Source organism: Empidonax traillii, unplaced genomic scaffold (assembly GCF_003031625.1).
Source record: "Empidonax traillii isolate 1590-97213 ecotype Southwest subspecies unplaced genomic scaffold, ASM303162v1 scaffold2:size4533513, whole genome shotgun sequence".
Lineage (NCBI taxonomy): Eukaryota > Metazoa > Chordata > Aves > Passeriformes > Tyrannidae > Empidonax > Empidonax traillii.
In genome coordinates, this window is record NW_020955195.1 from 2258183 (window position 1) to 2283563 (window position 25381).

The following is a 25381-nucleotide window of genomic DNA, read 5'->3' on the forward strand; positions in this document are numbered from 1 at the left end:
GAAAAAAAAAAAAAAAAAAAAAAAAAAAAAAAAAAAAAAAAAAAAAAAAAAAAAACCACAACAAAAACATAAACAAACCAACCAACAAACAAAAAAACCCAAACCAAAACAAAAAAAAAAACCCATGAAGGTATTTTAAACAAAGAGTATTCTTGGAGGCAACTCAAAATTCACTAGATAATTACTAACTTTCAATTTAACCACCTGGCATAGTAAGAAGGTATGAAATTAAACATGTTTAAAACAACATCCATCTTCAGTAGCCTATGCAATCTTTCCTCTCTCCAGTCCTTGCTACAACACAAGCTAGCCGAGCTAGCTGCCATTATCTATCTGCAATTTCCTTCTCAGCTGCTTCCTTGCATTCTGGATTCCTACTGAATCTTGGTTTTAGCTCCACAGTCCTTTATTCTTGTCTTTGACGTCGGTGTTCATGTCTCTGTAGTGACTGCTTCCTGTCCACCCTACCCCCTTAGGCATCTACTCAGACTGTGACATTCATGCTTTGGCAACACTAACTGTTAATCTATGGCCAACATAAGGTTTAACAAATGCTGTTTGTTCTGCAGTCTGCAAACTATGCTTTGTCTCCCTCGTAACTGAAATGCCATATCATGTCAGCAGACATGCTTTGCCTGAAATCCTAATTCAGCACTTCTACTGATTTTAGCCTTTCTTCCAGATGGATTAAGAGCCTACAGTATTTGCTTATGCAAGAAATATAAACAACATAGAGAAAAACAAAAAGAATTTTTTGTAATTTATTTATTCGTTTAAAGTTTTCTCTTCAAACAGAGCTTTCATAATTTACGCTTATGCTCTCTAAGGATATTCTTGCCATTAACAAAGTTCAGGTCAACCTATACTGACATGAAAGCACAGAGAAACAGGAGCACTATCAGTCAAAAGTGGGAAGCTGGCAAAAGAGTCTTTCTCTCCAAGACAAACTTGCAGGTTGGGAACACTTTTCCTGCCCGTAACAGCTTTTTGCGGTGATTTTATGAGTCATTTACTCAAGAACCCAAATGAGTGTGTCCAGAAGTTTACAGCTGTCCATTTCGCACAAGACTTAGCAAACTCAAAACCAAATCAGAACCCCTCGGTGCAGCAGTTTTACAGTCACATCTTAATATTGCACACGTAGAAAGACGGATGTCTACAGTTAGGTTTTCTCTTGCAGAACATGAAATACGAAGAATGCCAGCACCCTAGCTGAATTTAGCTTTTCTCAAGACAGCACGTACTGGTATGGAAACACGAAATAAAAAGACGTTATTTCCTTGGTATTCATTGCACTCCAAAACAAATACAGAAACCCCTCCTCCAGATTTCTTTTTCCAAAACTAGCGTAGCCAAAACCAGTGGTTACCACCTTCACTGTTAACTGTAACAGCAGCACATTTACAGTGCCATGCAACACTCACCTGTCCTGACCAGAGTGCAACACACACAAGAGCACGAGAAAGTGTAAGAACACAGCACGTCACCAGGAGACTACATATGCAAGGAGCTACAGTTTATTTTAAACACAAAATGCCCCGTGAAATGTAAAATTTGGGAGTGATGTGACTGAAGCAAGAGGCCTATTAAATAACATCTGCAGCACTGTATGTACATGTAATCAAGCAGTGTGTAAGCAGCAAAGATGTGAATGAGGTAAATATAATGATGGAATTTGCCATCAACTGAGGACGTCGCTACACCCATGATTAAAGCAGCAGAAAGCAGTAGTCTCTGTGATCAGATGGCATGCTTCAAGAAGAAGAAAATGAAGGTACTAGTGAGGCAGATGGGCTGAATTACGGGCAACCCAGTGAATAACTAGCATGAGTAACATTATGGCTGGGCTTCACGAACGAAGATTTGGGAAGGGCTCTACCCATGCTTGCTACAAGCATGCTGATGGCTAAAATGCAAGATAGACAAGTCCGGTTGCAGAAGGCACAGCAGAAAGACTCCCTGAGTGAAATCATCAAGATGCGATTCTTTCTGCATTGTCTTTTCTCCTCGAGAGTGATCCTGTGTGTGTTCTCAAAAGCAGCAGCAGCGTTATAGATGGTGTGTCTCCAGGCCTCCCGACTGGAGGCCAGGGTAGACCAATGGTGGTGATCAATATGGCCAAGGCTGAGGGATTGTTTCAGGCAGTCTTTGTATCTCCTCTTCGGGGCTCCTCTCTTGCAGCAGCCAGGGGCAAGTTCCCCATAAAGCACGATCTTGGGGAGGCGATGGTCCTGCATCCTGGAGACGTGCCCTGCCCAGCACAGCTGAGTTCTCAGCAGCATGGCCTCAATGCTCGTGACTGCTGCCTGTTCAAGGACAGATGTGTTGGACACATAGTCAGTCCAGTGGATGTTGAGGATTGTACGGAGGCAGCGCTGATGGAAGCGTTCTAAGAGACGCAAGTGGTGCCGGTAAATGACCCAGGATTCAGATCCATATAAAAGAGTAGACAGTACAGTGGCTCTGTAAACGCTGATCTTTGTACTTTTCTTCAGGTGTTTGTTTCACCAAACTCATTTATGGAGTTTATCAAAAGCTCTGTGTGCCTTTGCTAACCTGTTGTCTATTTCTGCATCAATCTTACCATCTGAGGAGATGATGCTTCCCAGGTAATTAAATTGCTGGACTGATTTGAGTGCTGTTTCACCAATGGTGATATGGGGATGATGGAAGGCTTCCTGAGGTGCAGGCTGATATAAAACTTCTGTCTTCTTCAAGTTGACTTCCAGACCAAAAAGCTCAGCAGCCTCTGCAAAGCAGGATGTTAAACACTGCAGAGCTGCTTCTGTGTGGGCAACGAGGGCGGCATCATCAGGGTAAAGCAGCTCACGAACAAGACGATTTAAGATCTTAGTGTGGGCTTTTCATGAGTAACAACCACTGGATGAAAAGGAATTGCAGGGAGAGGTCATACTCTAGGCTTTGCTTCAGCTAGTGAGCATAAGCTAGCAGCTGGAGAGTACAGGACTATTCCAATTTGTACATGAACACCCAGGTTGTAAGAATAAAGTCACAGCTTCATTCAGTTAGCAGAGGACAAAAACAAAACCAAACCAAACCAGGACAAACAAATACAACCATCACATTTTTTCAGCCCAAACCAATTCTCATAAGAGACCCAGGATGAAGAACATCTAATCAAAACCCTGCAGGAAGATTCACTAGTCATGAGGAAGGGCAGTCTTGGAAACCACTAATCCATCTCCAGGATGTCCAGACACAAGTGTTAAAAACTACAGAGAAGACAAAATTTAAAGCCGTGTCCACAGCCAGCAAAGCCAAGCAGTGTTATACTTTGGGAGATCCTATGATAGTCACATGAGCTCTGCCATTCTGGCTAAAGAAGAGGCTCCCAAATGCAGGTGCTCCAAACTCCTGGAAGGTCCACGCCCAGGACAAATGGCTCATCACCCCTATTTGTAAGCCATGCTACATAAAACCTTACATGTAGATGAAAAACAGTGACCCAATATTCTTCTACTTCAGCATTTGGTTTAAATCAGTTCCACTTCCAGTCAAAATAGGAGAAAATAAGACAGAAAAGTTGAAATATTTTTTTTTAACAGAGAGACACACAAATAATTCTGCCATTCTCTCTTAAGAAGCAACATATTGTTTTGGTTTGGTTTCTTTTTTTCCTTCAACCTGGTTCTAACACAAAATGAAGATGCTTCAAAACATCCAGTTTTCCATTTGCAGGAACTGATAATAAATTTTCTTACTTTCTACACTTAAAAATGGCCAGTTTCTTTCTACTGAACACTGAATGCAAGGCATGGCACTTTGATTCATCCATCTAAACAATCAGGCCTAGATTTACAAAGGTTTTTCAGATCAGCATATTCAAGCACTTCAGCATTTGATCCATCCTCTCCCTTAGCAGCTCATACCACCCTTTGAGGGTGTGACTTTTCAGACCACTTTGGATTTCCAAAACTTTTGTTCGTTCAACTGGTGGGTTTACAGTACTGCCAGACACAGAATCTGTGCATGTAAACTTCACCACTGCTTTCACCATTCATATTCATTCATTTTTTGACCTTTCCATAAAGGCTGGAAAAAAATAAAAAAATACATTCATTCTCTCTCCTCAAGAATGCACAACACAGAATTTTTTATCAGTTCAGGTCCTTAGTCTCCATTCCATACTACATCCACCTTCCAATTTTTTATTATCTCAGTCATGACACCAACTGCACAATCACTGAGAGATTTCCTCCCTGTTATAATTTTACAAAATTTAATAACATTTAAGATGCATCTTCCTTTCATGAAACAGTTGTATTGTCAAACACTGGTATGCACGAACACCAGAACTCCCATTTGTTCCTCAAAATGGTGTTTCTCTGGGGCCATTCTTTTAAGTGGGATATAGTTTATTTACTTTTTAAGCACAGAACTCAGCTAAAAACGAAACTGGCAGTTTTAAAAGACTATTAGGATTGATTTCCTTGGTCTTTCTGAATAGCATAATGAGATCCTCTGATATCTCACAACGGGAAAGTTCCAATCATAGTTCTTCACACAGTGGAAACAATTCCTGATATTTTTTGTTTTCTTTCTTCTCATTCGAGTTTTCTGATATTTAAGAGTAACTCTTAAGAGTAACTCTTAAAGAGATCCTTTCTCTGCAGCAACAGTTTGATCTCAATTTTATATTAAGCTTAAAGGAACACAACAGAATCTTTGCATCATCACTGCTGAAATAGCTGTCACTGCCAAGGTAGCTAAGCTGAATCAATAATGTTCAAAATTATTTTTGGGGGGCATGGGGAAGGAACTATTAATTTTCTAAAGGAAAACTGTAACTGTACAATTACACAGATTGTGCAATCTGTGCTAAAGATAATGTTTTTACCAGTAGTTTAAATCACTACGAAGAATCACATATGTTAAGTTTTCAAATAGTTTTAATTAATTTGGGGGATTTTTTACAGAGTCACTGTAGAGAAATTTGAAATATTCATTTTTACTATTTCTAGTAAGTTTCAGTAATGATAGGAAGATACTTAAAATTTTGGTTTGTAAATATTTCATGGTTTTTTAAGGGAAAGGATAATTTTTATTGTACTTTTAAAAATCTTCAGGGATATTACTACTGATGTTGCAGGTTAAGATAATTTGTTATAAAACCACATTCAAAGAACCACATTAACCTAACCACATCCCCTGCTTGTTGTTTCATCACCTTGATGTAACATCTGGACTTAGAGTTCATGCAACTGTACTTCAATAAAGGAGAGTAAACAGAAATAACTGCAGTTTGTTTATTTAAATCAGGAACTCAGAAATCATTGTGTAGTAGCTATCTATCTACATAGGAGACAAACAGTCCCAGTGTGCACACAGCATTAATAAATAGCCCTTAGAGGCAAAAAAAAGGATTCTCATCCTATCCAGGAACTTTTGCAGAAACTGCCACAGAGTCCTCCAGCATCCACCTTTCCTAGGACACTGGCTGATGCTGATAAAGTGCCAAGATTCATCTGATAAGTAACGTTCAGTTTACTCCAAGAGCAGAGGGAGTACACAATACATAAATTTTACACGTACAATGCAAGCTTGACCCTTCAGAGTTGGAGGGTCCATTTGCAATGTCGTGCACGCCAAAAAAGGACACGTAAGGGCATGACTCCCTGGGAAATGGGCAAGCCAGGTTACAAAAGATGATGATCAAGAAGTCATCCAGTTCAGAAGTTGTCCTGAAAGCTACGTTTAAAACTGCATCTTCACACGTTGTTGAAACATACCCACACTGAAAAAAAAAAAAAAAAAAATAGAAAAACACATAACACATACAGTTCTTGAAACATTTATTAGTGTTTTGTTTCCCAATGACTAGGACATGATTCTAACTCATCTTAAATATCTTTACAAGCTAAAGAACAATACTAGTCATGGGCTGACCTTTACCAGTAAGCATTCCACCTATCAATAAGAGGAGCCACCACTTGCTAACACAACTTTACCAAACTGTTTCCAACACAAGAATGTCATTCTCCAGGTGTAACAGAGAGCATGGCATTTTTCTGTACAAGGCATGGAACCCTTTTCTACACTATTCAGCTGTTTAAAAGGATAACTAGCAGCAACTCTGTATTGTCTTAATGAAACTTCTTCCATCTCTGAATAGATCTTAATCCTAGAGCCCAAAGAGGAAATGAGTCCTGACCCCAAGCATTAACAGTTGAGGATGTTTTCAGAACTCCCTAACCTGAGGCCTAAAACAAAGATATGCCCCCTGGTCCATAAGCAGAAGCCATTTTGACACAGAATCATAGAATCTGCTGAGTTGGAAGGGACCCACCAGGATCACAGACTCCAACTCCTGGCCCTCCATAGGGCACCCTAAGAATCACACCATATTCCTGAGAGCATTGTCTAAACACTTCTTGAATCCAGACAGGCTTGGTGCTGTCACCACTTCCCTGGGGAGCCTGTTCAGACACCAAATGAAGTTATCCATTCCTCTCCCATCACTATGAATGTCAAATTGCTGTGAATAAGATGACTGGTAGGCTGCATCTGACCACTTCAGAGTGTTCAAAACATAAATGGTACCAATTACAGATGTAGACTAAAGTGTGTCTCACTATAAACACATATTAGTAACTACTTCATGAGCATTTGCCTGCATACACAAGCAGCTTAGTAGGTAATGACTGATCTAAACAAGTGTGTAAAATGTCTGAAAATAAAATTAAAATCTAGCAACTTGTTTTGCCTTTTCAAACAAAAGCATTAGCTTTTAAACCTGTTAAATACACTGCATGAAGGAATTCATACTGAGAGGGAGAGAAAAGAAGTCCATAATTGTTCTACGATCTTCTGTTACTTTGAAGACTGTAAACTAACCCTCTATATAAAATTATCATGTGGTGAATGCAGTTTTAAGTGTCCAGAACAAAGTCTTGAAACATCAAAACTATTATCAGTTCATGACTCAACCAGATATGCTACATTTTTAAAGAAAACCCCCAGTTTACTCCACCTGTGCATAGATGACTCCATTAAAACGTTCGCCAAACATTCACAGACCTCCTGTGCGTGACTTACAGGCACTCAGATAAAGCACCAAAAGGCAGTTTACAGCACTTCATCATGAGTTCAGGTGATCTCCCAGGTTCACAATAAAACTGATTTATTACATAGCAAATTACTGGCACACCTCCATTACTAGAGCAGGAACACACACCGGCAAACACAAACTTTTGCTCTACTAAACTATACCAGTTCCCTGGAAGAATGAAATATGTTGTATCAATAAAAATATCTCCATAAACATACGAAAAAAAATTGTTAGTGTAGACTTGGCCTGGATCTACCTATGGTCAAGGACAGTATTATTGCTCCTACCCCAAAGAGCCTGCTAACAACTGAATTCTCCTCAGAGACAGGGGCTTGAGTGGCCCCAGACTTACAAAACTGAAGCAATGTCTCCCACTTCCAGGCACTGTAACTCTATTACAGCTGAGGTAGCAGTCATCTCTTAGAAAGAAGCCCAAACACGTGGGCAATTCCAAAATGGACTGTATAACAGGGCACGCAAACCACAGTGGAGTCTAACATCCTGGGGTGCTTTTTTTTTTTTCTTTTCTCTTTAATTCCTGCTTTGACCTCATTACAAAACACTGTATTTTTCAATTTACTGCATAACAGACACTAGTGACACTTCAGACTAAGAGCCATATAACAGTACTTTACATACAGGCACACACATCCTCATTTTCCTAATGACTCCACATTCACCACTTGCACTTCAACGTCTTGACCACCAAAATTCAGAGGTCCTGCTATGAAAAGTTTTCTGATGGTATAATACTGCTTTACAGTTATCCACCAAAGGGCAATGAGTTTATGCTTTGCTTCTCTTCAGAGACTAAGAATACCACCGATTCAGCGTGCCCACATATGCTACTTCATGAACATTCTCAGATGCTACAAACAGTATTTATAATTTTTTAACACAATGCCAACAAAACTGAGATCCCATAGGGCATCGTGTTATTTATGGTGTAATATAAAGATGTTTACCCTGCAAACTCCTATGTGGGACACTCCACTCTTGAATGTGACGTGTGTTGTATGTAATCTTCCACTCATCTTGACAGTCAACTCATATTAAACATTGCTTCAAAACTCCTTTATTACATGCTTCCACCTCAGTCAACAATTTAAATATTTATCTTGAAGCATAACACAGCTGATTAAACAAAAAGCTGATCAGCACACCTGCTGAGGTTCTGAAGTTTAGAAATCAGGCCATCTGCAGACAAAATACCAGTTTTTAACCCTCTGAGTCTTTAATAACTATTTCCTTTCTTCATAACCCATGGTAAAGTACCTATTTGAAGGCACTGACAAGTAAGGACACTTTGCAAATATCACAAATATTTTTCAGGGGATGAAAATATTCATTTCAATGCATTTTGCATACTTCCATGGATCTTAACAATTAATAAAAATCAGTTGTGCAAATAAAAACAAAACAACAACAACCAACAAAAACAAAAACAAACAAAAAACCCCAGAACATTTCAGTTTTGAAGACATTTTGCACACACCAAGTCACTTAATCACATTTGAACTTTCTGCTTGTATATCAACCGGTTTCACAGAATCTCAAATTTTATTCCTTCCAAGTACTTCAAGTCCCAAAATACAAAACATTTTCAAACTCTGGGCTAGTAAAACATTGCCTAACTACAACACACAATTTGCTTCCAAAGCTTTATCACATGACCTTAACACACACAAAACACCCAAACCAAAACAAAAAACAACCAAACAAAAAACACAAGACAAACAAACCAACCAAACAAAAACAACAACAAAAACAAAAGACCAAAAAAACCCCAAAACCAACCAACCAAAACAAAAAAAAGAAACAGAAACCCCACAGCAGAGCTCCCCAATTACTGGTCTCTGCATGAAATGTGGATGACATTCCAGATGAAGAACACTCCATGGGAAACGCTGCCCCTGTTTTTTTGCGCTCTCTTCACCTGAATTCAAGAACGAAAGACATCAGAGCTCACCAAGAGCCCGCTGCCTGCACAGCACTGATGTGAAAAATAACGTTGCCACTTACTAGAGACATTCATAGCAGTTTGCTACATGTTCCCTCAAAATATATCCTACATTCAAACGGGTTTGCCAAGTGAAAATCATGGCTGCTTAAATATCAAGTCTTGACTTACCTACAGGTCAAAAATTGTAGCATATAATAAGAAACAAACAAACAAACAAACAAAAAAACACTCGGGATTGCAACACGAAGGCAGTGCTTGAGGACACTGAAAGTATATTAGACAAACAAGAACCAACATGAAGAAAGCTCTGACTGAGAGAAGAAAGAGTGGGAAGAGAATGGAAAGAGAAATAATGTGTTAAGCCCTCATTTTATTACATAAGCATAACTCCTTATAAGTAGGCAATAATTTTGCACTTGTTCATAGCAAACGAGGGGGAGTCTGACAAAGCATTCCCAGGACATGGTTATCACGACCTCGAACAAAGCGCTTAAGTTGGGTTTCTTGTTTTGTTTCTGCAGATCTGTATACAACATTCAGAGATCTCTCTGCTCTAAACAGCAGCTTAAACTACACGGCATTAATTAAGAGCAGGCACATTGTATATTATTTTATATTGTGAGGCACAAGTCACCATGTTCCACTTGCCCTGACTCTCCACCACAGTCTAGCAATATTACTGGTTTAAACAGTGACAGAAACTGGTTTAAACAGTGACTAGAAACTACCATGTAAAAATGCAGTATGGAACCTCAGCTCTCCAATACACAAGTAATCATCTCCTATTCTTGCAGTGCAATGCACACTGGGTGTTGAAATCACATTAAAGCACAGAAAACTAATATTTGGGCTGTAAAGCTGAATTTCTAAATGAAGATGACACTTCTCTCTTCTTAAATATACATACAGATATTTCTGGGGCCATTGTCACACAAATATACCTTTTTACTCCACTTTAAGAAAATGCTTACTTAGAAAATTTTTTAAAAACTAAAAAGAAAAAAAAAACAGAAAAAATTAAAATAGGGGGGCTTACCAACAGGAGGTCAATCATTTCACTGACATTTATTTACAAGGTCTGTGAAACTTCGAAGTGGTTGGGAGACCTAAAAGAACCCTATTATATATTCACCAACATAGACTCTTTCTCTAAAATTTATACACAAAAAGGTCTCAGTACAGTTTCATCAGAGGCAAAAATCAGCAATCAGTTTAATCAGCGGGTAGAAGTCACCTGGCAACACTGCATAACCATTTCTTTAGAAGCTAAGTCTAAGATTTACACAATTTTCCAACAGCTCCTTTAAGTGAGAAAGATTCAAATACAAAATATCAAAGACACAGTTTATGTTAAGTCAGTTTGCAAGTTCTGATTTTCACAAAAGAACCCACTGAGCTAAGTTCAAAGGAACAAAAATTATAGTCAGCCCAAAGGAGAAAGAGGCGTGCACAGTCATTGCAAAGTTTGCCTTCAGAGTAAACAGCATAAAGACAGCTGACAACTTCACTACACAACAAACAATGCCATCTCTTCATAATGAAAAATAAAAACCATCAGTTGGATGATACTGAATGTACCTGCACTATTACTAGCCCAAAAATCTGATGGCTGATAACATTCATGATAGATTACATAGATTACAATAATATGAGCTTTGGATTTAGCACTCCCTATTAACCATAAAAAATAATCAACCTTTTCCAAAACTGTTCTCACTTTATCCAAAAAAAAAAGTCTTATAAGGATGCTACGTCCCGTGATTGTTCTTAATACAAACTATCACTTCCTGAATCTCTCAAGAGTAAAGAAGCTGATCTTTGCACTACCTGACAAAGTAAAGAAAATAACTTGCTACTTACAACTTTTAAGAAGTGACATAACTGAAGGGTAGTAGATGAATTTAAAGGGTACTTGTAAGTACCTATGCAGTTTAAATATTTCTTTCTATGCTAAGATTGAAAGGAATTATTAGAACAAGTTGTGCAGTTGCTTGTGACAGCATTTGTAAAAGGACATCTCCTGATTCACAGGAAACTAACAGAGCTCACAGATCAGAAATGCAGAAAAGTCACCAACAACTTCATGAGATACCTGACTCGCTAGCATGTTTTTGGATCCTGCTTGTTCGCTTCACCCTTCACACTGTGTCTGCTTGCTCAAATGGAATCCTCATCTACTGCCATTGTATTGAACTGAAAGCAAGCTTCCTGTCTCCTGGAATTGGAATTCACAACTCACTCTGTTTCCGTTCATCAACACTGTTATTCAGCTGGTCTTCTTCCACGGCCATACCCACGCCCACAATGAAACAGGCATGCTTTGATGTCCCTCATATTCATTTGACTGCAAGAACCTCCAACAACTGAAGATGATGCTGGTGTGCAATCAGCTAACTTGTATGGTCCATAACAGGTTAGCAGAGACATTTCATCAGAACTGTGAGTTTTTTTTAAAAGTTTTTTTTTAAAAGTTAGGAACTCCAGATTTATTCAGGGTTGCTCTGATAGCAGACGCTCAAGGGAAAGTTAATGGATGATCTGTCTTCATCTCCTCTAACAACGGGAAGTTCTTATAGTCTTTCAAAAACCAAGGCTACCACTAAAACCACCAAGAATAACGTGTGCTTTGTTTCTTCCAGTCATGCCTCCAGTTTCTATCAATATTTCAAGCTTCTCTCACACATATCTTGGATTAAGTCACTAATGTAAAAAGCTACAGGGATAAAAAAACCACATATAGTCTTTCTCAATCCCAACACAAAGACCACAATAAGTTGCCTTGTTTTCTACAAGATGTTACCAAAATAAACACCTTTTAACTCTGATCAGCCACTTTAACTGCAGAACAGCAGGAAGGGAGAATGGATTATGTATAACAAATGTCCCATGAGAAAGCAGTTTAAGGTCTGCCTCTCCCCACACCTCATTCCCTTTCATGATCTATGTCTGTCTGCTCAGATATAACAATGCAAACCTCATGGAACTGTGCTATAAACTAGATCAGCAGAGCAATCTGAGTTACACTGTAGCGCAAGTTTTCTTACTTAAAAAAAGCCTGTTACAGATTACTTTGAACAAATGGATTTACAGTGCAGCCTAACAGTTAGGGTGACATAAGAGTGATGAACTCCAACAGTTACCTCCTGCAAATCCAATTTTATAATGGATTAATTATGTGAGATAACAGAAAATATCACTGATGAAGGAGAAGAATGAAAAGCAAGAGAAGAGAATACTTCCATTCAACCAGAGACTCCATTTTTCTACTTCAATGAAACTAAAGATCTGAAAGAAACTTAATTGTTGTATCAGCTTGGAACTTCAGCACCATTTGCTCAAAAAAATGTGTACATTAGACAGAGAATATAATTTCCAAAACAGCACACACCAAAAAAAAACCCCAAACTAAAACAAAACAAAAAACCAACCAACCAAAAACCCACAAAAAAGGGAAAAAAAACCAACAAACCACAAAGAAAAAAACCATCCCCACCAAACCAGAACAACCTCTATCAAACATAAGCAGAAATGTTTTAACTTTCATTGCACAGCAGATCCACAGTGAAGGAAATGCACCTAGACAGAAGCACCCATCTTGAGAAAACACCCATCTTGTGATAAAGATATGGCCAAGAGAGGACAGTGGGCTGAAATCACATTATTGACAACTAACAGCCATGCCAAACAGGAGACACACAGTGGTGGGGTTTCTGTCTCCTGTCCTTTACAGGTCTTCATCTCATATAGGTCAGCACACTCTGGCTAAAGTAAAATTCAAAAAAATTCTTAGGAAGATCTGGTCATGGTAATTAATTATGAGCACCCAGACTGCTTTAAGACAAGCGTTAAGATGTAGTGGGCACCGCACAAGCTTTTTTCAGCAAGCTCAAGATTCAAGATGGTGACAGTCAAGAGACAGAAAGCACAAAAATAATTACAGCTTAGTGAGCCAAAATAAGCATAGAATAGCACAAACTCCTAAAGAAAAAAAAAAAAAAAAAAAGATGATGACACTGTTGTAAGACCAAGAAGGAAAATCACACAAACAGGAACTCTGGTTGTGATGATAATGAACAAGTGCAATCACAGAAGAGACTACACCGGGGAAAGTGGAAGAACTTCGTGCAAACATGGAATAGGACCAAAATGGAAACTAGGAATATACTGGAAAGAAGTATACCGGTTCTAAGTGCCTCAACAGCTAAAACAGCAGTGGAACAACAGGAAAGAACAAGAACACCTGGAAGATAGTCTGGCATGGTTGCATTAAGTTTAGGTTAACATAATTTTTAAGAGTTCAGGTTGAAAAATTTGGTAAAATAGGAAGTTAACAAAAAGAGGGGGAAAGGACTGGGAAGTACAAGCACAGACAGAAGAAGTGGTAAATATAAAATAATCAGAGAGTAGAAGATAGTGAATAATAACAAAGGGACAGTACTATCCCCATATGGGCCATTCATTTAAGCGCTCAACTCTATTATCCTTGCAGGTTCCTTCCAACTTAGAATATTCATGGACTGCCCAGGGAAAGTAAGACATCATATGGTAGAGGATTGCATTCAGTATTGAAAGGAGCAGAGATCAAGGAGGGTAAGAAAGAAGGGGAATCCTTTCAACCTGGGCAGAAGCAGCAGCCTGTAGAAAGATGAATGAAGTCAATTTCAGCACAACACAGAATCTGGATTGGAATTAATTTAGTATGAAGAGAGGGGACAAACATACATTCTTCCACTCAGGAGTCTGGAAAAGAAGGGAAGCAGACTAGAGCTGATTGTCAGCTAAGGACTGATAATAGTAACTGAGACTAAAATCAGGAAGGGAATAAGATGGCAGCAAGAAGTAAAACCCAGTAATTTGGAATTAAAACAGGGAAATTGAATGAATGGGGCTTTGGGGTCAGACTAAGCAGTTAAAAGGCAGAAAAAGCAGAAGGCAAACATGAGAATTCATCTCTGTAAGCAGCAATCAATAGTGCTGAGCAAAGGTAAACAAGTCAATTCTAATCAGTTTTTCCTCTAGAAACCTTTAGATTCTGCAGGGGGAGAGATACAGGAAAAGGCCTCAGGCAGAGCTTTAGACAGCCTGCAAAGCAAAGCAACTGGGAAACATATTCAGTAGCGAAAATTGATAACTGAGTATGAAGTAAGAGTCAGGAAGAAGACAAGAAAAAAACCTACCCAGTTCAAACATCAGTCACAGGTAGGTGCATTATCATAAATAAGAGGAGGGGGTGGCAGTCACGAGAAAGGGACTTGGAGGTGCAGTACTCCGAAAAGATGGTTCGCAGAATCAAAATAGAAGTAATCATTTCTCTCAGAAACAGAAATGGGGATTGGCAGATGAAAATCAAATAGGCCAGAGAGCTGAAGAATGAAGTTAATGAGAAATCAACTTGAAAAACAATGTCAAGGAATGAGGGTGAGGCGTCCACAGCAAGAGGACAGATTATGTCAAAGACCAACATGCAACTACAAGGGGAGAAGCAAAAAGTGAGGCAATGTGAAGGAATGTCTGATGGACCCCTACCCAGGAAAAATGGAAGGGGGGAAAGTACAAAGACAGTAGTAGATGAGGAACATAACATTTATTTTTAATGATAAAAGGGAGCATAAGACAGACATTAGGATCTAATGTAATGCTGTATTGTAGACTGCAAGGGCTCTGCAATCCATATACCAGACAAAACTGTTGATAAAATATTCAGCAACTAGCCCTTGATTTGGATTTCCTGAGGAGACACACCATTGCTCATGCCTGGGGTATTAAATAAACAACCATTCTTTATACTTCAGTTATATATATGGGATACAAAGCTCAATTACTGTTCTATATCTTGCCACACATGAGGAAAGCAAATGAAAAGTTCAGTACTGCACTATTAACATCACACACCCTGACAGTCGAACACAAATGTCACTGAAAAACAAGATCAATCAGTTGAAACCCATGAACAAGCCAGATATGTAAAACAGCTGATCCTCTACTTCTTGTTTTGGTCACAAATAAGCCTGCATTTTCATTTAAGAAAAGAACAGTGAGCAGCAATTAAATTCATAAAGAAGATCTAGAAAGGGCCTACTAATCACTTAAGAAAAGCAATTTGGATAGGAATCACAGAAAATAATGTTGGAAAAGACTTCAAAACCTTACTTCAAAATATCAACTTCACTCTCAGTGCTCCAAGTCTGTATCAGCTTTCCTTAAGCCACTCCTGACAGATGTTTATCTGAAGTGTTGTTTTTTGGTTGTTTTTTTTTTTTTAGCAAACCTCAAGCAATACAGACTCCACAACACCCCCTGGTAGTCTACTGCAGTGGTCAAACAACTTCAAAATCTTTCCCTAACATTTAGCTTATATCTCCCTCTCTCAGTTCAAACCATTTCTTCACGCACCATAAAGCTGATTGCCTTCCTCTTTGCAGCAAATCTGGTGTGCAGAAAGAACGCTCCCTATTGCAACTGGACAGCTCTCTGCAGTGTTCTGCATTGGAAGGACAGAGCCCTTATATAAAAAAAAAAAAAAAAAAAAAAAAAAAAAAAAAAAAAAAAAAAAAAAAAAAAAAAAAAAAAAAAAAAAAAAAAAAAAAAAAAAAGTCTGCCTGAACGGATGAGCTACAAAAACTCATCTCTGTGATGAGTCATCTGGGACAGCAAAGACGGACTTTCCCACATAAGCAGTCTGCTGGAAGCTGGATTCAGCCACCGTAAGTGACACACAGCCAAAGGAAGCTAACATTTACAGGCGAGCAAAGCACAGCCAAGGCATCAGTCGTGATCGCTCGTCCTACAGCCTTCAGAGAGGAGCCAAGCAAAAACAACAGCACGGCCTTGGCCGTGCCGTTCAAAAGGGAAAGTTAAAACGGGAAGCAGAGCCGCAAACCGGAGCGCTGGGTGGAGCTCCCAATTGTGCCTTGCCTGGCAGCACCACTCTGGGGGAAAAAAAGGAGTCAGTAAGGGCAAAGCAGAGCAAGGGGGGGGAGGGGGAAGAAGGAAAAACCAACCTCGGAAACAAGAGATGTGCATGGAACCAATCACACGTAGGGAAAAGGATGTAGGGAGGCACCTGAAACCCTGGCCATACAGTGCGGAAGGGGGCTGGGATTAGGACTGCCTCCCTTTCCAGGGGCAGTGGACTTGAGGGAGGCCCTGGGCATGATTTCCTCCCATGAAATTGCCTCTCTCTCTGGAAGGGGGGTGGGGGGTCGGGGCAGTAGGGACCCCAAAAGAACACGCTGCAGGGAAGGGCAGGGCGTGCAGAGCTATCCAGGGAGGTGTACTGAGGCACGGCAGAGGGCAGGAGGCGGTGAGGGCCCCAGGACGGTGGCAGGTGGGAACTGAAGGCATGCAGCTGCAGCCATGGCAGGGGACGGGAGCGGGGGACGGTAAAGACCGCAGAGCCGTGGCAGGGCCGGGGGAAGAAGGGGCGAGAAGATGCTGATCCGCAGGGGAAGCGGCGCGCCGAGCAGCGCGCAGAGAGGGTGGAAGTGCGCAGCACGACAGGATCAAGGCTATGTGGGAGGGGGGGGAGTGAAGGAGGGGGTGCAGAGGGTCGTTCCCAGCCACGAAAGAGCAAGGGGAGAGCAAAGGATGGTGTGGGGGGGAGAGCGGGAGGGCAGAGCTGTGGGGGTGCGTGGCGGGCAGGGAAAAAGCAAAGGGGTTCCCAGCCATGGGAGAGTGTGGCTACAGGTCGGGATGTCGGGATCCAGCGAGCGCTCAGCCACGGGAGAAACGCGCTACAGGTGTAGCCGCGGGATTCGCTGCCACAGGGAAGCGGGGAGGCAGCCAGGGGGTACGAGGGGATGCACGGCCGGCACAGAGCGGAGGAAAGGGGGAGAACAAGGCGCTGCGTGGCCACAGGACAGCGCCGGGGGAGCGGGGCACCGCCGGGGGCGGAGGAGGGCAGGGGATGGGAAGGGAAGGAAAGGGAAGAGAAGGGGGATGGGGATGGGACCGGGGATGGCTGGGCCGCTCACCTGCGCGGCAGAGCTGCAGCAGCCCATGGCGTCCGCGGCTCTGTGCCCCGGCAGTGCCCGCCGGGCATCCACTCGCCGCGACTTCTTCCTCCCCTCCCCACCCCACCCCCCCCACGCCCCCCCCCCGCTGCCCCTCGGGGGGCGCGGTGCGAGGCTGGCACGGAGGGGAAGCGCGGGGCCCGCTCAGGCGAGCGCGGCTGCAGCACAAGCAGCAAGAGCAGCGACACAAGCGCCGCCGCGGCGTCCCCTCATCCTCTTCTCCTTCCTCCTCCTTCTCCTCCTCCTCCTCCTCAGCCCGCGGCGGATCCGGGGGGGCGGGGCCTGAGGGGAGAGGGGGCGGGGCCTGCTCAAGGGGGCGGGGCCAGGCACTGCGGCGAGGAGGGGGTTGCCCGCCCGCCGGCCCCGCCCCCCCGCCTCGCTGCCGCCATGTCTTCTTCTCAGGCCCGCGGGGAGGGATGGGGGGAGGAATGGCGAGGGCTGGGTGAGGCCGAGGGTTGAGCACGCCCGTGCTCAACCCTCGGCCTCACCCAGCCCTCGCCATCCCCCTCCCTCCCCGGTGAAAGCTCTTCCTGATATTTGGAGATGAGACCGACCCCCCCACACACACCCCTCCGCACCTGGCTATGGCCCCCTCTGAGGTGGTTGTTGAGGGTGATGAGGTGTCCCCTGAGCCTCTTTTTATTCACCAGGATAAACACCACCACCACCACCACCACCCCCAGCTCCATCCAGATGGATTAAATCCGCGGCTTTTCCCCTCATGCGCTAAGTGGATCACTGTGTCACGGTCGATCAGAGCCTGCCCTCCCCAAAACCCACGCTGACCGGGCGTGATCCCCTTGATTGTCCTGCGCATTCTGTGTGATCACGCTCAGGATGATCTGTTCCATATCCTTCCCTGGCGCTGGGGTCAAGCTTGGACAGGCCTGTGGTTTCCCAGATGCTCCATCCTGTCCTTCTAGATAGACGTGGGTCCTGCGCTTTGGCCACAACAACCCCCTGCAGCGCTACAGGCTGGGCACAGAGTGGCTGGAGAGCAGCCAGGCAGAAAGGGACCTGGGAATCTGGATTGACAGGAAGCTGAAAATGAGCCAGCACTGTGCCCAGGTGGCCAAGAAGGCCAATGGATCCTGGCCTGGCTCGGGAACAGTGTGGCAGCAGGAGCAGGGAAGTGACTCTTCCCCTGTACTCAGAGCTGGTGAGGCCACCCCTGGAGTGCTGTGTCCAGCTCTGGGCCCTCAGTTCAGGAAGGATATTGAGGTGCTGGAGCAGGTCCAGAGAAGAGCAACGAGGCTGGAGAAGGGACTGGAGCACAAGTGCTGTGAGGAGAGGCTGAGGGAGCTGGGGTTGTTCAGCCTGGAGAAGAGGAGGCTTAGAGGTGACCTCATCACTCTCTCCAGCTCCCTGAGAGGAGGTTGTAGCCAGGTGGGGGTTGGTCTCTTCTCCCAGGCAATCAGCAATAGGACAAGAGGGCACAGGCTTAAGGTCTGCCAGGGGAGGTCTAGGTTGGATATTAGGAAGAAATTTTTTATGGAGAGAGTCATCAAACATTGGAATGAGCTGCCCAGAGAGGTGGTGGATTCACCATCTCTGGAGGTTTTTAAGATGAGGCTGGATGTGGCACTGAGTGCCATGATCTGGTAATCACAGTGGGGTTGGATCAAGGGTTGGACTTGATGATCTCAGAGGTATCTTCCAACCCAGTTAATTCTTGGATTCTGTGTCACATTGGCTAACCTCAGACCCTCTTCAGATATGTTTACTGGCCCAGCAGCTCTGTCTGAACATGGCCTAAATGTATGAAGCAATACTCTAAGTTCTCAGTAGCAGAATTATTCTATCAATATAGTAGAAGATACATGATTAAAATAGCATCGCAAGGATTTAAGTTTAAAATGATCCTTAAGCAGAATGAGGCAAAAGAGACCTTGTGACTAGAGAAGGAGTTCTGTAGGCTTCCAAAATTAAACAGAAACTGTCATGTGGGTGAGTTGTGAATCATGCTGGGTTTTTTTAGCTCTTCTCAGTTTAATGGTAAGTAGAATCATAGAATTATTTAGGTCTGAAAAGACCTCTAAGATCATCGAGTTCAACCATACCCTCAGCACTGCCAAGTCCACAACTAAACCACGTCCTCAAGTGCCACATCTACATATCTTTTAAATACCTCATGACTCATCAGTAACATCACAATTTTCATATTTCCTAGTAAGTGGTTAAAATACCTTTTTGCCATTTACATGCACATTGCCATTATTTCCCATTGTTCCACCTCATCCTAGTCAAATAATTCTGTGGTATTCCAGAAGGTGTGGCCATCAAGATACTCTTTTGCAGGAACACTCTCTAGAAGGGATGTGCCTTTTGTGATTGACACAAAAAAAAGATATCAAGAAATCTGTGGTCAGTTGTTTTGTAACTTTGGACACGTCCCTTCAGTATCTCTTGTTCCTCCATTTTGCCATTTATAAAATTCATTTTTGTCCCAGTGTTTGTCTTTTCTGTTTGCTTGGGTAACAAAAGCATGACAACTGTGCCATAGATGTTCTTTAGTCAGTCTGTTAAATAGACCAAATTCAATTTTTTTGGAGTAGTTCATTCATTTAGGACTTTCACTTCAATAGCTTCATTTAGGACCTCAGAGTGTTGTCCTGCTAATGAAATGCTGCCTCTTTTTTTCATATAGACTAAACATCATGATTATCAGAAGATAGTAATGGGTTTAAAACACAGTCTTGCAGAGACTTGTAAATCCTTAGAGAAAAAAAAAAAAATCCTAGCCAATAATGAAAAGCTTTTTGCAGCTGCAGAGGGGTAATGGTATCTTTATAGTGATTAAAAATTGCCAGTAGTCCTTCACTGGCTGGAGGAGCCTATATGGAAAAGCTCGTAAAGACATTCCTGATGTAGCACAGGTAACTGAGGTTTCGTGGAAATCACTGGAATCTCTGCCTCTGGACCAAGGAAACAGGTTAAGTTTTTGATAGAGATGTGGTAACAGCAGCAGTGGTAGTTACCCGGCTTTCATCAATTTTATTGCGCTTTGTTTGGCCGGTCACACAACACAGAGGAAAAGTTAAAAGATTCTGGCTTATTCGTGATCGTGCGTGCTTTTATATTAATTTAGATTAGCATTTAAAGAAGCAACTGAAACGAGAATTGCTGAATCTCAGTTTGGTAATGCAGAAGTTGAACTTTAAGCATATGCCCAAGTGCATTTCTTGGATTGCGCTTTATGGATTCCATTCGGGTGCTGAATGTAATCTGCTCTAAGGCATGGTTACATCACAAGCTACTAAAGAGCAAGTCTGACTGCACAAATTTACCATTAATAAGAAACTAGCTTTTTTTTTCTATAACAGATTTGGGTCTGCCCTTATCCCCTCACCAAGAAGGATGAGCTTTATCTATGTTTTCATTTCATCGCCAGACTCAGAATGACACATTTTAGGTCAGTTTCAATTTGAAAACTGGAGAATCCAAGGAAAGAGAAAAGTCAGAGATCTTTTTGAATGAATCAGGAGGGTGAAATTTTTTTCCCTAGTGTTGAGTCAAAATTTTGGTGCATTGTCCTCTTAGAGATGCAACTTTCTGGTGAGAGTATAAAGGTGTACAGTGGAGGTCCTGTCCTTGGGAACATATCAAAAATATTCAGGACTCATTAGAAAGAATAAAATGCTGGTGTGTTGGCAAAAAGGATTTCTAAACATTTCGTTTAGGTACTGCTTTGTACCTAGAGTAGTCCATTCATGCCGCACTGAAAGTTATGGAAATCCTTTGTATATTAAAACATGTTGCTTTGCACTATTTAATACCTGTTAAACTTCATTCTGATGTCAGATCACCTGTGCATGAAGAACTGCATGAATAGACTACTGCATGCAAGCGAAACACCTGTCACTTGTTTACATCATTACCAGCCTGAGCCAGAATCATCCTAGCAATCTGCAGACTAAATGTTCCAATATCCAATACCCAAGCCCCCAAGAAATCCACTTTTCAGGAAGTGTTCCTCAGAATACCTGGGACAGTGCTGGTGTATGTGTGTGGGTGTGGAGAGGGGATGGGGTGTGCAACTGATGACATGGTAGAAACCAAAACAGTAGAATTTATTTCAGCCTTTTGAGAAAGTTTTGTGTTGCCCAAAGGAGACATGCAAAGCCAAGTACAATCCTTCCTGTAGAGGCTGTACCATCATAATACATGATTAGCTATTACAGTCTCCTGTCATTTCATTCCAGGAGAATTATGACTCTCATAGTGAGGATGTAAGACTGCAGATGGAGGACTGCCTGCTACAAATCTCTTACAAGGCTGCCAATGTAAATCTCTTGGAGAAAAGTCATTGCCTAAAATAACATATGCTAAAGGGACCTGCTATTTGTTTTCTTAGGAAAGATGGGAAGAGGGGCCATGGAGGGACGTACAAATACTCCATTCTGCTCCATTCTGCACTCTTTAATGTTATCCAAGGAACCATTCATCAAGGAAGGTTTGTCTCTTTCTCGGATTAAGAGAAGAAAGGAGGCATGGCAATATTCAATGTGTTGTCTCTCTCTGCCTTTCTGTATAGTATTTTTTGTAAAAGAGGCTGAATTTTATAGCTTAGCTATAGTAATGTCCAGCTAATGGTTGATGGATTGGTACAGGTCTGGCCTGTTGATTGCGGAGAATATTTGCAGTGGACTCAGAATTAACATTCAACTCAGGCGCAGGTTTAACACCAAAGAGCGCTTTGCCATGGACACAACCCCTCATTCATATATCCAGTGTAGATGAATAGACACTGATGGAGCTCAAAATATTGAAGTATATCCTGTGTGTGCATCCTTGAAAGTCCTGTTTCGGAATTTGGGGCTGAGTTAGGCCAGAAAGGTGGATAGAGTGGTGGGACTGTCACAGGGTTCAGCAAAATTCAGCTCCATACTGCAGCTGACAGTGACAGCTAACAAAGGAAGATAGGAGGACCTTCACACTGAATTTCACTGGATTTTTTCCTTCTGGGTTGGGTCCTAAAGGTCCCAGCCTCAATGCTTGGTTGTTCTTTGAGTCACTTATATTTATGCTAAAATTTAGGGTATTAAAAATTTGAAAAGCAATTGCTTTTAATACAATGGCCACAACTCCAATTAAAAAAAATGCAGATATATATATGTATGTATAAACAAGCATCGAGCTGGTGTGACCTTGTTGGAGGGTTTCCCTTCTTCCCGGTACTGGACAGCAGGATGGTACTGTGAACAATATGTGTGTTCCAGTGGATGTAGGTTTCATCTGCTCAGCAGTATCAGACATCAAGCTGCCCATGTCCCTTGAACCAGCTTTGTGCTGGTTGACCCAGCCTCATACTAACAGCTCTGGGGTGTAAGGCCACAAAAAGTTTGTGTGGGGAGAAAAAAAGTCTTCGCACATCTGACATAATCACTGTGGTATAAACATCGAAATAAAAACATTGGCTGGCAGTATTCTTGTTGAGAAGAGCAAGTTCTGTTAACTTCTTCAAGCATTTTTTTCTTGTTAGCACTTTATCTTTGATTAGCAAGTCTTTGATTATCTAGAGGCTATGGCTCACCTGAAGAATGTACAGAGATACAGCTGTTTCTGATTGTTCATTCAAACTCAGAAGTATTTTACAGGAACACAATCAGTCAATGTTTGGGGTTTTTTTAAGTTTGTTTTGTCTCATTTTGGCTACATCTGTTTCATTTGACAGAATATTCCCCTAAATACTGTAATAATATCCACCAAGTAAGTTGTTTTATTTTATTTCTCTGCCTTTCTCGTAACTATTAGTTCATCAGTAATCCAGAATGTTCTCGTTGCTCTTTGCTCCTGCCTGACGCCATTCTAACTCCAGCCTCTAGTCACCTGCATCAGTTCTTCCTGCTATTAATGCTTCTGTTGACAGTTGTTACAACTTCCCAAGTGGGAGAATATTTCCAAAATAAAAGCAAAACAATCTGCCTCTAGAAAATAGTCTGACAAGCCAAACATGTTGTTGCTTCACTTGAAGATGCATCATTCTTGAGCAGGTGACACTGAGAAATAGCTCTTTTGCTGCTATGTCTTCACAGTTGTAGAAATCAAGCAGAAGTGTTTAAGTTCTGTTGCAGGATTAATGAGCATGTGATTAATGACACAGAACTGGGATACTGCAGTGAAGGGACTCAGGCAGCAGGCTCAGGACATGGAGGAAGGTGGGAAGAGTGCTAATAGCTGACTGAAGAGGTTTTCTTTATTTGTCCTGTCACTGTCCCTGTCTCACTGACTAGGTTCTAGAAACCTGACCAAGGCACCTGGCTAGGCATAGACTATAGAGCCTGTGGCAAACCCTGGGGACAAGAGTACAGCTTTATCAGTTTTCATGGCACACTAGCAAAATCCTGGGGGTGGGGAGGGATGCAGTGTCTTGTAAGGACACTTTTGTAGCTATATCTGGTGGGAGGGATTGCAGAAGAGTGAAAAGTGTGTCACTTTGAAATTCAAAAGATTTCGTGAAACAGTTTTCAAGCTGAAACATGGAAAAAAATTTAAATGTGGAAAAATATTTTTTAGCAGTTCTGTGGGAACACTGTGTGGTTTACAGAGGTGTCATCCATCCACCAGGTCTATCCAAGGTGGCTGATTCTGATAGCTCATTACCAGAAAACTTCTTGCAAGTTTTAGAAGTAGATGAGGAAACCTCTCCCTTCTTGCTTCAGATCTTCATTAGGTAGGACCCAGGGCAAGTCTGTGTTCGCAAAACAGTAACAGTAAATGAATGAAAACAGTGAAAGACAAGAATATTTGTGAATAAACAGGAAACACAGGTTCTCAGACAACTTATGTTGGACATTGGACTTTGCACAACAAAAACCCCTCAACTGTGATAAACAGTGACCATCCCACAAAGACAGATTTCAGTAGCTGTTTGTTCTGCAGCAGGGGGAAAAAAAGAATTTCTTTCTTTTTTTTTTTTTTTTTAAGAAGATTAAAATGCCTAGTTTTTTAGTTACTTGTCTAATTATTAAGATATTGCAAATGCTGTTGGAAGTATTGTGCTGCTGTTCACTTGTTTTTCGAATGAATGCCTCACTTCTTGAGCAGTTCGTTCTGTTTGGGCTAATGACCAAGGGCAGACTCTATTACAGGTCAGACATTGTATTTCAGGTATCAGAATTAACTTCTGACAGATTTAGGGCAAGATTTCTGCATGGCCAAGAAGTTTCAGTTTCAAAGAACTTGCATTTTTCAATGAGAAACTGCTTAATCAACATATTTCTTAAAACAACAAGAGAATACAATTGCAATAAAAGTGATGATAAAGTAACAGTCTCAAAGAGCTTCAGTTATGATTGAAAGACTTGCCCTCTTTTTCAGGTGTTGTCCCATTGTGTTTGCCATACAGCTCAACCTCAGAGGCTTTCCTAGAATAAATGTCACCCTACTGTAAAACTTTTCTTTGATCAGAGACACCAATTCCACACCTCCAAATGATGTGTTCTGCTCCTTAGCAGCGGTGGCAGGGTACAGGAAAGAGGGGACTTCTTCCGCCCCTCTTTGGATCTACCTTTTCAGTGGGGGAGGCTAACCTATGAAAGAATTAGGACAGCTGGCTGCATTTGGTCCTGTTTTAGAACAACTCTTCTGTGGTAGTGAATTGATCATGCTTTATCATTTTCCTGTTAAATTTCTTGGAGAAATAGGTAGCCTCCATCTAAGCTACTGAGCTTGCAGGAGAGACCATGTTTGTTTTATATAGTATATTCATTTTGTTGTGAGGAGAGTTTGTTTTGCAAGTCATCACGTAAGTAATTAAGCAGATGTCAAACAGTGGGCACAGCACATTGGTGAAGGAAAAGCAGATGAGCTACCCTCACTCTAAGCAGAGAGGACACTGGCTCTTCTTGTTCTTGTGTTTTCTTTTCCTAAGTCTGACTGAATCTCTCTTGCAGCAGTTGTTCCTCCCTTTCGAGGTGGGCATGAAATACTAATCATTAGCACTACTTTGTTGGGGTTATAGTTGTTTTGTATTGCCACCATTTCAGTCTCCATGACTGTGTCTGTCTGTTCTGTTGTGCCTCACTGCTCTGGAGTAGGAAACTTGCACCCAGTCCCTAATTTTGGCCTAGTAACTCTTACAACATGGGAAGAAGTACAAATGTTTTAACTGTGGTACTGATGCACAGCGAATGTCAAGCTGATTGTCTGTGTACAAGAGTTTGTACAGTTTGCTTTCTGGACACACCTGTGTTTTGGTTCACTTCTGTTTTAAATTAACAATGACTACCATCACCACCACCATGCACGCACATGCAAGACCTAGTATTAGGTCAGATCTCCTAATGACACCTCAGGATGAGACTCAAAATCATGAGCCATTTAGGGATCATCTGC

General features: G+C 41.8%; 1 protein-coding gene across 3 annotated transcripts in view; it reads right to left on the reverse strand.

Annotated features, from left to right (window-relative positions):
• SLC44A1 (solute carrier family 44 member 1) overlaps nt 1-17082 on the reverse strand; it is a 69818-nt gene extending 52736 nt beyond the window's left edge. For all 3 annotated transcript variants that reach the window (XM_027895064.1, XM_027894983.1, XM_027894903.1), the window contains exon 1: nt 17006-17082. In XM_027895064.1, coding sequence (XP_027750865.1) covers nt 17006-17032 — 27 coding nt within the window. In that variant the 5' untranslated portion in view covers nt 17033-17082. The remainder of the gene's footprint in view (nt 1-17005) is intronic.
• Nucleotides 17083-25381: the final 8299 nt, after the last annotated feature.